Genomic DNA, 12877 nt, shown 5'->3' with positions numbered 1-12877 from the left:
CGCTTCATGCCATGTTCCTGATGGGTGTGAACCCTTCACTGTTTTGGCTTCGTGCAGCAGCCTGTGTTCATCTTGGCCTTCATTCTCTTCCCTAGGAAACTTCTTTGGATTCAATTTATCTCTGTAAGTTTCTCAACTTCACACACAACATAGCTATAGCACCTCCATGTACTCTGATGGCTCTAATACTGATGATGGTGTCGGGCTCGCCTTTGTCATTGACACTGAGCATTTTTGATATTGGCTTCCAGAACGTTGCTCAGTATTTACAGCATAGCTCTTCGCCCTCCATCAGGCCACACAGTCCATCCAGTGGCACAGGATTTTTAATTGTCTTTGCTCTGGTTTTCTCAGTGCACTTTTTAGCCTGAGTGTGCTGTACTCAGTCCATTCCTTAATGCGAGGGGTCCAAAAAGCTTCCACTTGGTTGCTGTTGAGGGAACCATTCTGACATTCCTGGTCACATCAGTCTGACGGTAAATGAAGCTGCTGCCAAGGCTGCAGTCCTTCTACCTTGGCCTGCCTGCTCTCCCATTCCTTTGGATGTTTGTGTTGCCTTCTGTCAGCAGATGGTGTCACTTAGGAATCACCACAGGTCTTATCTTCACAGGAATAAGCTCCAGGAAATTAAACCTCTCCCAGTTCCTTGGCCAGCCTCCTCTCAGCCTCCTCGCCCCGAGGAGATCATTTTAGTTGGGTTGCGTACTGGGCACTGTCTTTTAGCCATCACCTTTTTTGAAACAGTGATCCCCCACCCCTTTGTGCTCATTGTCATGAACCTTAAACAGTTTGCCATTTCCTGACCGAATGCCCTTTTCTAAACCGCTTACGTTCTAGTGTATGTTTGCAGTCTGAGTTATCAGCCATTTGAACAAACAACATGCTGGCTGTTGACCGTGTTTTACTTTTTATCCATTGTCGCAATATGGCGAAGAACATTTAATCCTTGATTTGGAATCTCCGTTGTGTGTGTGGCATTTTTTTGTGGACGTTTCTCCGAGAGGAAGTCCTTGTTTTTAGCTTTCTTTCCTTCTATTAGTTGGGCTTAATGTATAGTCACTTTTAACTTCTTTTTCTTATTAATGTTGTAAGGTCCTGACATGGGCACTTATGACCTCAGTTGTTCTCATACCGTAAGAAAAAAGGAAAAAAACCTAGGTGAACTTCTGATTCAGTAACTGCATTACATGGCCCCATGGGAAGGTTATATGGCAGTAGAGTGTAGAGTGAATCTGTACCTTCACATAAATTTTGTTACTCATATTGCTATCATCTTCAGGTGGGGTTACAAAACTCAGGCTAGATGTTTTTCATGCACCTGCAAGCCTTCATTCCTTTGGAACATTCCTTTACAGCCATTGTGTGCAGCAGCCATGACTCGGTAATACCTCCACCCAGGCAAGGTGTGACTTGGGGCTAGAATGAGAAACGTTAATGTGGTGGTGGTGGTGTTGGTATTGGGGATACTGAGTGTAGAATTGTTCTACGTCACAACCAGTACCACACCTTTCCAATGTGGGAACTTTGACATTTAAAGCTCCAAGTGTGTTGTACATCCTTCACTGCAGTGTTGTACTCTCACATAACGCTAACGTGATATATAGGATAGTGAAGCATAAAAATTGTACATTCAAGATGTATTAAGTACGTAGTTACGTGTGGTTCTCAACAATGAATAAAAGATAGAAATGTAGTTATATGTGGCAAAATATTTCCGTGCGAGGTAAAAGTAACATGAATCAACAGAGCAATATTTATGGTGAAACATTATATTGCGAAACAACTGTGTGTAACCTGAGAAAAATCTGGAGCAAAGCCATCCAACAACAATTTTCTCAGTTCACGGACAAAATGCTACTACACTAATGCAAACATTATTCTGGTAGTATACTTCCAGGCTACGTGGAACCTTTTAAATGTTTCTGGAACCTGTTAACTGGCTGTAACTGGAACATTCTAACCTCTTACTCATAATTAATAATTTTAACTCGTTCACAGCATGTATCATATACACTATGTGATCAAAAGTACCAAGACATGGACTTCGAACATGGTCAGGTGATTTGGTGTCACTTGTGTCATACACATGTACACAAGATTTCCACACTGCTAAACATCCCTAGGTCCACTGTTTCTGATGTGATAGTGAAGTGGAAACATGAAGGGACACGTACAGCACAAAAGCATACAGGTCAACCTCGTCTGTTGACTGACAGAGACCGCCAACAGTTGAAGAGGGTTGTAATGTGTAATAGGCAGGCATCTATCCAGACCATAACATAGGCATTCCAAATTGCATCAGGATCCACTGCAAGTACTATGACAGTCAGTCAGGAGGTGAGAAAACTTGTATTTCATGGTTGAGTGCCTACTCATATGTCACACAACCGGTAAATGCCAAACCACACATCACTTGGTGTAAGGAGCATAAACATTGGATGATTGGCCAGTCTCAATGTGGTGATCTGATGATAGGGTGTGGGTATGGCGAATGCCCGGTGAACGTCATCTGCCAGCGAGCGTAGAGCCAACAGAAAAATTCGGAGGAGGTGGTGTTATGGTGTGGTCATGTTCTTCATGGAGGGGGCTTGTACCCCTTGTTGTTTTGTGTGGCAATATTACAGCACAGGCCTACACAATGTTTTAAGCACCTTCTTGCTTCCCACTGTTGAAGAGCAATTCGGGGATGGCAGTTGCATCTTTCAACATGATCGAGCACCTGTTCACAAAACACGGTTTGAGGCGGAGTGGTTACGTGACAATAACATCCCTGTGATGGACTGGCCTGTACAGAGTCCTGACCTGAATCCTATAGAACACCTTTGGGATGTTTTGGAACACTGACTTCATGCCAGGCCTCACCAACCAACATTGATACCTCTCCTCAGTGCAGCACTCCGTGAAGAATGGGCTGCCATTCCCCAAGAAATCTTCCAGCACCTGATTGAATGTGTGCCTGCGAGAGTGGAAGCTGTCATTAAGGCTAAGCATGGGCCGACATCATACTGAATTCCAGCATTACCAATGGAGGGTGCCAGGAACTTGTAAGTTATTTTCAGCCATGTGTCCGGATACTTTTGATCACCTGGTGTATGTCATGATTTCTTTCTGTTTTATTCATTTATGGTATGTGTGAGAAATGACTGTTTATTTATCTTCATGTGAGCTATTCTAGTGTAATAGTATCAGCTAAACTGCTTCTTAGTATCTGCCTTTGAGTGTCAAATAATTCAAATTTTTTGTCAATTTGAAAACACACTCCCATAAACCAAAAAATCCTGTGATCATGTGCATTGCCCTTATTGATGTACACACAGTGTCTCTAGTTACACCAACCTGGTAAGCAACCCCACACTCTGGAACAGAGTTCCAGTATTGATGATGCAAGAATTTTACGCGAACACTTTCCTACAGTCTTGAAAAATGAGCCAGTGTATTATGTATCTGATGTTATATTTGTACAACTGTTTCTCGGTTGTTGCTTCCTCATGCTCAACAGCATCATCACACAGTTATTTTCCATTGGGTCCTAAATGAACAATATGAACAGTAATTGTTCCGTCACATTTCTCTGTAGCATGCCCAAAAAGTTTATGTGCTTATGAGGAAATTACTAATTGCCATAATCCGTTCTCTATATTTATTATGTCATTACATTTTAATTTTTTAAAATTCTTTCTTTGTTTTCAGAGAGTGTGCAAACATTCTGCATACTAGAAAGTGGAATAATGAATCCTATAAAGTTCATTTTGAGAGTGGTGTTCGTATGGGAATTGGAGCCTTTAATTTGGTAAGTACTGCACAACATTAAAATTAACAGTGTATGCCACTGATCTGCTCATCAGTGCCTCCTATACAATGCACAGCATTTGATTGCTGACTTCAAAAGTTACAAATAGTTATCTCTTCTGGAAACCTACTGTGTGAGGTGACAAGTGGTTGATGGGGGTTAGTCTCAAATTGAGGGTTTTCTGCTGTTTATCAATCTCCCTATGGCTCAAGATGGAGCTCAAGATGGGCTCTTCAACAAGCCACCAATGATTCCTCTCTCTGTCTTTGCCTGAGAGAGAGAGAGAGAGAGAGAGAGAGAGAGATACTCTGTCCCAGCCTGTCACAGTACTTCCATCCTCTGAGGCATCAAGTGATCATCCTCCTACACTCCCACTGGTCGAGGTCTGTAGGTGAACCTTTGCTAGGCACCTGTTCCTCAGCAGTTCTCCACTGTGGGAAATCTCCCAGGCCATCGACTTAGGCCTAACAAATGGCAACAGAATAGGAAAGATGATGAAATGGAATACTGACACACTGAAAATCCCTGATGAAGTTGAAAAATACCAAGTAACATGAAGCAGAAAGTTGAGCAATTAAGAGACCACAGTAAGAGTAGGCAGAAGTTGGAGCAGGATTGAAAAAAAACCATTAAAGATGCTGCAGAAGAAATAATAGGCATAAGAAGGAACAGAAGTACCCAGGAATGGTTTGACAAATATTGCAAGTCAGCAATAGAGGAAAAGAATAGGGCAAGAACAAAAGTGCTGCAGAGAGAAACCAGAAATAATGTGGAACAATATAGAGAATTAAAGGGAAGAGCTAACAGACTGTGCAAGAGAAAGAAACGAGAGTGCACTAAGAAGAAATTTCAAGAAGAGTTAAAGGAAGAAAGTGAAATAAGATGGTTCTATCATGCTGTAGGCAAAATAAAGAATAGATTCTAGCCAAGAATAATGGCGTATTCCAGTTGTTGTAACGGCGACTGGAAGGGTCGCGGGGTAGTAGGTAGTAGTGACAGAAATGTGGCGGGACCCGCGGAGTGGCCCGCGAACAACAACACAACAGGAGAGGACGGACACGACCAACAGAGGACCTTACAACACAACAAGAACAGATGACAGAGTAACGAACCAAACAAGACAACCACGTCCACTGGAATAGAAACACGAAGTCAATACGCTATCTGAGACTATATGTCCCGAGATGCAACGCAATCTCAGACTGCTGGCTGAGCGCGAGGCCAGCGCTCAAGTATGCTATCGGGGGTGCCGCTATTGGCCGCCGGGACCACGTGTTCCACTGTGGTGCCCTCACACTAAAAGCGGGCCAGGAGGCGTGCGCCGCCACAGCTTACAGATGGTGCAGATACCTCTACGGGTCTTAGACGTCCGTGACGTCTGGCGCGGATTCAAATTCCCTGGCACGTGGTACCAGACCAGTAAAGATGGGAAAATGATAAGAGAGGAAGAACAGATAGTGAGAAGAAGGGCAGAGTATTTCAAAGATACAATAAGCATCAACCTAGAGTACGAAGAGACAGCTGCACAGGAGGAAAGAGTGGAGCTGGAAGTAGACAATGATGCCAATGAGGCAAGAAAGCCAACTCTACAAGAGATCTCACAGGCTTTGCATGAGTCAAAAAACAATCGAGCCCCTGGGGAAAACAGCATAATCCCTGAATTAATAAAAATTGGCTGTGGGGCTGTAATAAAGAAACTGCACACATTAATATAAGATATATGGGAAACAGAAACTATGCCAGATAAGTAGAAAACTGGAATAATCCCCATTTATAAGACGGGACAGAACAGCATGTGAAAACTATAGAGTATAACACTCCTAAGCACAGCTTATAAGATCTTCATAGCTATATTAAGTGAAAGGATACAGAAGTATGCAGAAGACATGCTAGGGGAACACTAGTGTGGCTTTTGGCCAAACAGAGGAGTAGCTGATCAAATATTTGTGAAAAGACGAATGATGGAAAAGTTCTATGAATATGATATAGATCTGCATTTCTTATTCATTGACTTCAAACAAGCCTTTGACAGCATAAACTGGCAAGGCCTATACAGAGTACTGGAAGAAGTTGGTATATGTGCTAAACTAACAAGAGTAATCATAATGACAATGACAGAGACAAGAGCAAGTGAAAGCTTTGACTGTAATAAAGGCTTGAAGCAAGGTCATAGTCTCTCCATTGTCCTATTCAGTATAACCTTGCATTGTGTAGTAAATAAAATCAACAAAAGAGGCACCTTATTTTTGTAAACTAGCCTGATACGTGCATACGCTGATGACATTCCTATAGTAGGAAGCAATATCAATACACTCAAAGAAACATACTTGGCAATGGAAACAGAATCCTTAAAAACTGACCTCATAATAAATAAAAACAAAACAAAATATATGATAATCTCACAATCTGTGGCCAGAAGAACCCCTAAAGACCTAAACATCAATGGGAAATGCTTCAAAGGAGTGTTCCCTTTTAACTACTTGAGAGACCTAATAACAAATGACAACAGTATTGGAAAGGCTATAATGGGAAGAATACAAGCAGGAAGCAGAGCTTGCTTTGTGAATATGCAACAGTTCAGAAATAGCCTTGTTACAAGAAAAACAAAACTGCTGATGTATGCAGGTAACTCCCTAGCCCACCCAGCTGTCACATACAGGTTAGAAGAACGGACAGTGACAGAACACGATAAAAATGCACTATGAACCTTTGAGCGGAAAATACTATGCAAAATCTATGGTCCAATAAGGGAGGAAGAAGGCTGGAGAATATGCTACAATGCCGAATTACAAGTGTTAATACAAGGTAGAGACATAATAAAATTTGTGAAATAATGGCGAATATGATGGCTAAGACTCATGAGAAGAATGGCAGAGGATAGAATTCCAAAGAAAATGATGAAAGGTGGGATCCATTCAGCTAGACAGAAAGGGAGACTTAGAAGAAGATGGATTGATGACATAATAGTGGATCTCATCAGTATGGGAGTCCGGGGTGGAAAAGAGCAGCAAATAACCAATAAATGTTTAGGAAGATGGTTGAAGAAGCCAAGGATAACCAAGGGCTGTAGCGCTACTGAAGAGAGGAGGAGGAGGAGGAGGAGGAGAAGAAGAAGAAGAAGAAGAAGAAGAAGAAGCAGCAATTTAGGCCTGTACTGAGCGACTTGCTGTGGGAGCAGTCTCCCACCAAGCAGAGGGAAAAAATCTTCTGAACCAAAAATTTTGTAATCCGCTATTTCCAATTTTCTTCAGACAGTGACCACCTGAACATTTTAATGCGTGGCATAAAATAGGTGAATCTAGACACTTTTCCTTGGGAAATGAGTTATTTCAGGACACAATTCCATTTTGCTACTTTGTGGGAATGTAACCAGAGCTTTCTGGTACATTATTACTTTTAGCCTCCAAAAACCTTGAGATATAGTGCATTAACCATAAACTGTGCTTTATATTTGTAACTTCTTTGAACTGAAACATGATATAACAGCAAGCAACATAGCATCAAGTTTGTCATCATAAATTAAATATGCATTCAGGAAATATGCCATTAGTTTGTACTCAAATTTAAAGAATGTCTCAAATATTGTTTTAAGATGTTTTCCATGACTAAATCAACTGACAGTTCATTTTGTAATATAAATCAAATGTAGGGTTACCTTCAGGGGAGAACTGGACAGAACTGAAAGACTAGTTTTGCATCAGGTTGAGAACAAACTTATTCTAAAACTGAGAGACAGCTGTGTATATCAAAGAATAGAGCTTTGTCAACTCCTGAATTTTTCTCATTGTAATTGACAGTGTTGCCGTTATAATTGACATTTAGTGTTGCCATTGGCAGTCTCTTGGTTTTTCCAGTCAAATTAATTACAGCTTTCACTGAGTGAAAGCATAGCGGCAAGCACAGGATTCATATTCTGATGTATTTTAAACCTTTTGTTTTCTCTGTCTTGTTTTATGTCCTAAATTAATACCAATACTCAAGCCAAATGAAAATATTGTTGTCATATCTTCCTTCCAGCCATCAGTCTTCACTTTTTTGTCCCAATTGATGTTTACTCCATATGCCTTATATTCTGTTTGATTCTTTTAGTGATAAAACTTTTTTATTGAGGTTCACTTAGGGGGGAAAAATAAGTAACATAGAGAAACAAAATTTTGGGACTGCATCTCTCTAGGTAACATATTTAAGTGAGTAACATTGCAAGATCACAGGTTAATGTAAGCACGAGATAGGCCATTGTAAACGTGCTTGTTGCACTTGGTCAATACAGGGATGGTTAATGCTATTTGTGGATGACGCTGGAGTTGTTGTCCAATGATGTCCCATATGTGCTCAACTGGAGACAGATCTGGTGATCAAGCAGGCCAAGGCAGCATGTTGGCACACTGTGGAGCCATGTTAGTTTACAGCAGCAGTATGTGGGTAAGCATTGTCCTGTTGGAAAGCACCCCCTGGAATGCTGTTGATGGATGTTAGCACAACAGGTTGAATCACCAGATTGACATACAAACTTGCAGTCTGGGTGCTTGGGATAACCTCAAGAGTGCTCCTGCTTTCATAAGAAATTGTGCCCCAGACCATAGCTCCAGGGATAGGTCTAGTGTGTGTCTTACTTAGCACACATGAAGGTTGGTTGCAAGCCCTAAATTGGCCTCCCCCTAACCAACACACTGCCATCACTGGCACCGAGGCAGGACAAGTTTCATCAGAAAACACAACAGACCTCCATCCAGCCCTCCAATGAGCTCTCACTTGATGCCATTGAAGTCACAAATGGCGATGGTTTGGATTCAGTTGAATGTACATTGCCACACACATGGTGTGTCATTTTCTATTTACGTTACTGGGGCTGTTCTCTGATTCGATGGAATGTGTACTACCACTCTTAGAACGTGTAACATGTGGAGCTCCATTTTTACAATCTCCTTTGGAGATCAGGGCATGAAAGAATCTACATTGTTGCTTTACAATTCACGTCTAAGTGTTTCATGAGGGTTTACAGAACCACTTTCGGGCTATTTCTCAACCATTCCACTCTCAGATAGCAAATGGGGGGAAAAGAAGAATGTCTAAATCTTTCTCTGTGAGCTCAGATTTCTCTTATTTTATTACGATCATTTTCTTATGTAGGTGGGAGTCAACAAAATATTTTCACATTCGGTGGAGAAAGTTTGTGATTTAAGTTTTGTGAAAAGATCTTGCTGCAATGAATAACCCTAGCTCACATATTGTATCCATGACCCTCTCCACTATTTCACAATGTTACAAAATGGGCTGCCCTTCATTGAACTTTTTTGATGTCCACTGTCAATCCTATGTGGCAAGGATCCTACACCATGCAGCAACACTCACCATGCAGCAATACTCCTGAAGAGGAAGGAAAAATGTAATGTAGGCAGTCACTTTAGTAGATCTGCTGCATCTTCCAAGTGTTCTGCCAGTAAAACACAGTCTTTGGTTTGCCTTCCCCTGCAACATTTTCTTTGTGATAGTTCCAATTTAAATTGTTCATAATTGTAATCCCTAGGTATTTAGTTGATTCAACAACATTTAAATTTGTACTATTTATCATGTAACTGAAATTTAACAGATTCTTTTCAATAGTCATGTGGAGGACTTAACACTTTTTATTGTTTAGGATCAACTGCCACTTCACATACCGTACATATATCTTGTCTAAATCATTTTGTATTTCTTACTGATATTCTGACTTTGCTAGAGGTAAACAACAGCATCACTTTCAAACAATCTGAGGACTGTTCACAGTGTCTTCCGGATAGTTTATGTAGATTAGAAACAGCAGGGGCACCTACAACACTTTCTTGAGAATGCCAGTTATCACTTCTGTGTTACTCAGTGACTTCCCATCAATAGCTGTGAATTATGTCCTTTCTAATGGGAAATCATGTATCCAGTATCACAACTGAGATGATACTTCATGAGTGCACAATTTGACTAGAATTCACTGTGACGAACAATGTCAAAAGTCTTCTGGAAATCTAAAAATATGGAATCAACTTGAGTTCCTCTGTCAATAGCACCAATCACTTTATGTGAATAAAGGGCCAGTTTCTTTCTTTTATTGCCACAAGAATGATATTTTTCTGAATCCATGCAGACTACGTGTGAAAAGATTTTTAAAATTTTTTTTATTTTGTATTATTTTTTATGTCCCAAAATCTTACTGCAAATTGATGTCAGTGATATGGATTTATAATTCAGTGGATTACTTCTCTTTGGTGTGATCCGTACATGTTGCCAGTCCTTAGGCATGGATCGTTCCTCAAGCGGGTGATTGGATAAGATAGTTAAATATGGAACTATTACATCAGCATACTTCGAAAGGAACCTAATTATTATTCAGTCTGGACCAAAGGACTTGCCTTTATTGACTTCAGTTGTTTTGCTACACGAAGGGTATCTACATCCAAGTTATTTGTGTTGACTGTTGTTCTTGATTTGAATTCTGAAGTATTTACAGCATCATCTTTGATAAAAGAATTTCAGAAAATCTTGTTTGGTAACTGCTTTAATCCCCCCTGTGGGTCCGGGGTAAGAATAGGCCCGAGGTATTCCTGCCTGTCGTAAGAGGCGACTAAAAGGAGTTTCAACCGTTTCGGCCTTCCATGTGATGGTCCCCCTTGGGGTTTGACCTCCATTTTTCAAAATTCTACAGAAGTACGAGCCTTTTGGGGAAGGATGCCTTACGTGGTGTATCACTGGTCCTCAGTGCACTAAGACCTTGGCACTCAGCATTGTCACGGCGTTGTAACCACACCCACTATTCCTCAAATTGGGTCAAACGCCTGATGGGTTGCACAAGTTATGCCCATAGTGTGTCCCCATCTGCACCTACGATCATGATGGACCTTCCATGGCACCCGAAATCCAGCACGGTAGCCAGCCCGTTGTGGTGGGGTCATCATGTACCCTCTAGGTTGTAGCCCCCTGACAACACAGGGATTGTACTGCCGATACCTGAGCTGCACCCTCCCCACGTCGACCAAGGAGTAGATGCCCGTCTCCTTGGGGCATCGGGACTCCCGGCAATGGTCATCCTGCCAGGTGGCCCTTGCTGAGGCTGGGTGGCGCCCGTGGGGAGAGCCCCTGGTCGGAGTGGGTGGTATCGGGGCGGACGTTTCATAGATGAAACGTCAACATGTATCAGGTCGCTCTGCGGCCGAGTCTTTTAAAAAGAAAGGTACTGTCTCTGGTTCTGGTTCTCCTGCCCTTTCCCCCTTGGCCACTCCCTGGGAGGAAGGACAGGCCCGCCGGCTTGGGGCGAAGTACTTCCCCCGCTATTTAGTCTGTTCTCGGACCGATGGGGGGACGTTCGCCACCTCCAAGCCCATGTTCTTTGTCCACCACATCGAGGACATCTTCGGGGAAATCGAGGCTCTCAGTAAAATGCGTTCGGGGTCCGTTCTTATAAAGACCACCTCCGCCACACAGTCGGCGGCGCTCCAGGCGTGCGACCGACTAGGGGACATCCCAGTGTCTATTGTCCCGCATCTGGCACTGAATAGGACGCAGGGGGTTATTTTTCATCGGGACCTCCTGCTGCAATCTGATGAGGAGCTCAGGGCCAACCTGGAGTGCCGAGGCGTGCATTTCATCCAGCGAGTTCAGCGCGGCCCCAAAGACCGTCGCATCGACACCGGAACCTTTATCCTCGCCTTCGAGGGGGACATTCTCCCGGAGAAGGTAGAGGTGATGTGCTACCGGTGCGACGTGCGACCTTACTTCCCACCTCCTATGCGCTGCTTTCGGTGTTTGCGCTTTGGGCACATGTCGTCACGGTGTGAGGCTGAGCCCCTTCGTGGCGATTGCGGACGTCCTCTTCGTGAGGAACACACATGCACCCCACCACCTCGGTGCGTCAATTGTCCTGGCATCCACTCGCCTAGATCTTTAGACTGCCCCGCGTATCAGAAGGAGAAGAAGATTCAAGAATTAAAAACTTTGAATCATCTCTCTTATTCCGAGGCCAGGAAGAAGAATGACCGCCTCCATCCCGTGACGTTGACAACTTCGTTTGCCTCGGTTGTGTCCACTCCTTCCACAGTATCCTCACCCCTCTCCTGTCCCCCCTCCACCTCCTCACCCCATCCGGGGTCTATGCCTCTGCCTCCCAAATCCCTCCCTTCCAAATCCTCCTCCCTCGCGGCCCCTGCCCCCTCTGCCCTGGGGTCCACCCTTCCTCCTCCTCCCCCTCTGCCGCCTGAGAAGCGTTCCTCTTCTCAGGCGTCCATCGGGGAAACCTTCCGGACCCCGGCTTCCGAGGTCCGGTGTTCCAACACAGACCCCGCGCGTGAGGACCTTCTTCGGGTCCAGCCCACCATCCCCGTACCTCATCGGACTTCCAAGAAGGCCTCCAAGAAGAAATCTTTATCCCCCTCTGCACCCCGGCGTGTTTCGTCTGACGCTCCATCCGTGAGTCGCTGCTCCCGGCCGTCCTCAGTTTCGCCGGCGCTCAGCTGGCCTCTCGTCGGCGAATGATGCTGCCCCTCCTAGCAACCCGGGAAAGCGGCTGCCGCTGGCGATGACTCGATGGAACAGGATCAGCCTCCCGCCGGTTGTAGCATTGTTCCCTCGACACCTGGCCCTCCGCAGCCGTCGAGGTGACCAGCTCTTCACCCGTTTCGTTCCCCCTCTTTTCTGACTAGCGATGGCTTTGTTACATTGGAACATAAGAGGTATTCGATCTAATCGGGAGGAATTACAACTGCTCCTCCGCCTGCACTGTCCGCTCGTCCTTGGTCTCCAGGAAACCAAGTTGCGCCCAACTGACTGTATTGCTTTTACCCACTATACCTCGGAGCGGTCTGACCTCCCCCCTGTGGACGGTATTCCAGCTCATGATGGGGTCATGTTGCTCGTTCGGGATGATGTCTATTACCATCCCCTTCCATTGACCACCCCACTCCAAGCAATAGCTGTCTGTATTACTCTTTCTGCCTTTACTTTTTCTGTTTGTACCGTCTACACTCCATCGTCATCCGCAGTTAGTCGGGCTGACATGATGCACCTGATTGTTCAGCTTCCTCCGCCGTTTTTATTGTTTGGCGACTTCAATGCCCATCATCC

General features: G+C 43.9%; 1 protein-coding gene across 5 annotated transcripts in view; it reads left to right on the top strand.

The window, feature by feature from the left end:
• The window catches only part of LOC126248031 (tetratricopeptide repeat protein 39B-like), a 332375-nt gene that overhangs the window by 277441 nt on the left and 42057 nt on the right, over positions 1-12877 (top strand). For all 5 annotated transcript variants that reach the window (XM_049948636.1, XM_049948634.1, XM_049948637.1 and 2 more), the window contains one exon: positions 3691-3790. In XM_049948636.1, coding sequence (XP_049804593.1) covers positions 3691-3790 — 100 coding nt within the window. The remainder of the gene's footprint in view (positions 1-3690; positions 3791-12877) is intronic.

Source organism: Schistocerca nitens, chromosome 3 (assembly GCF_023898315.1).
Source record: "Schistocerca nitens isolate TAMUIC-IGC-003100 chromosome 3, iqSchNite1.1, whole genome shotgun sequence".
Lineage (NCBI taxonomy): Eukaryota > Metazoa > Arthropoda > Insecta > Orthoptera > Acrididae > Schistocerca > Schistocerca nitens.
Note: the sequence above shows the minus strand (reverse complement) of the source record. Positions and strands in the feature narration are given on the sequence as shown.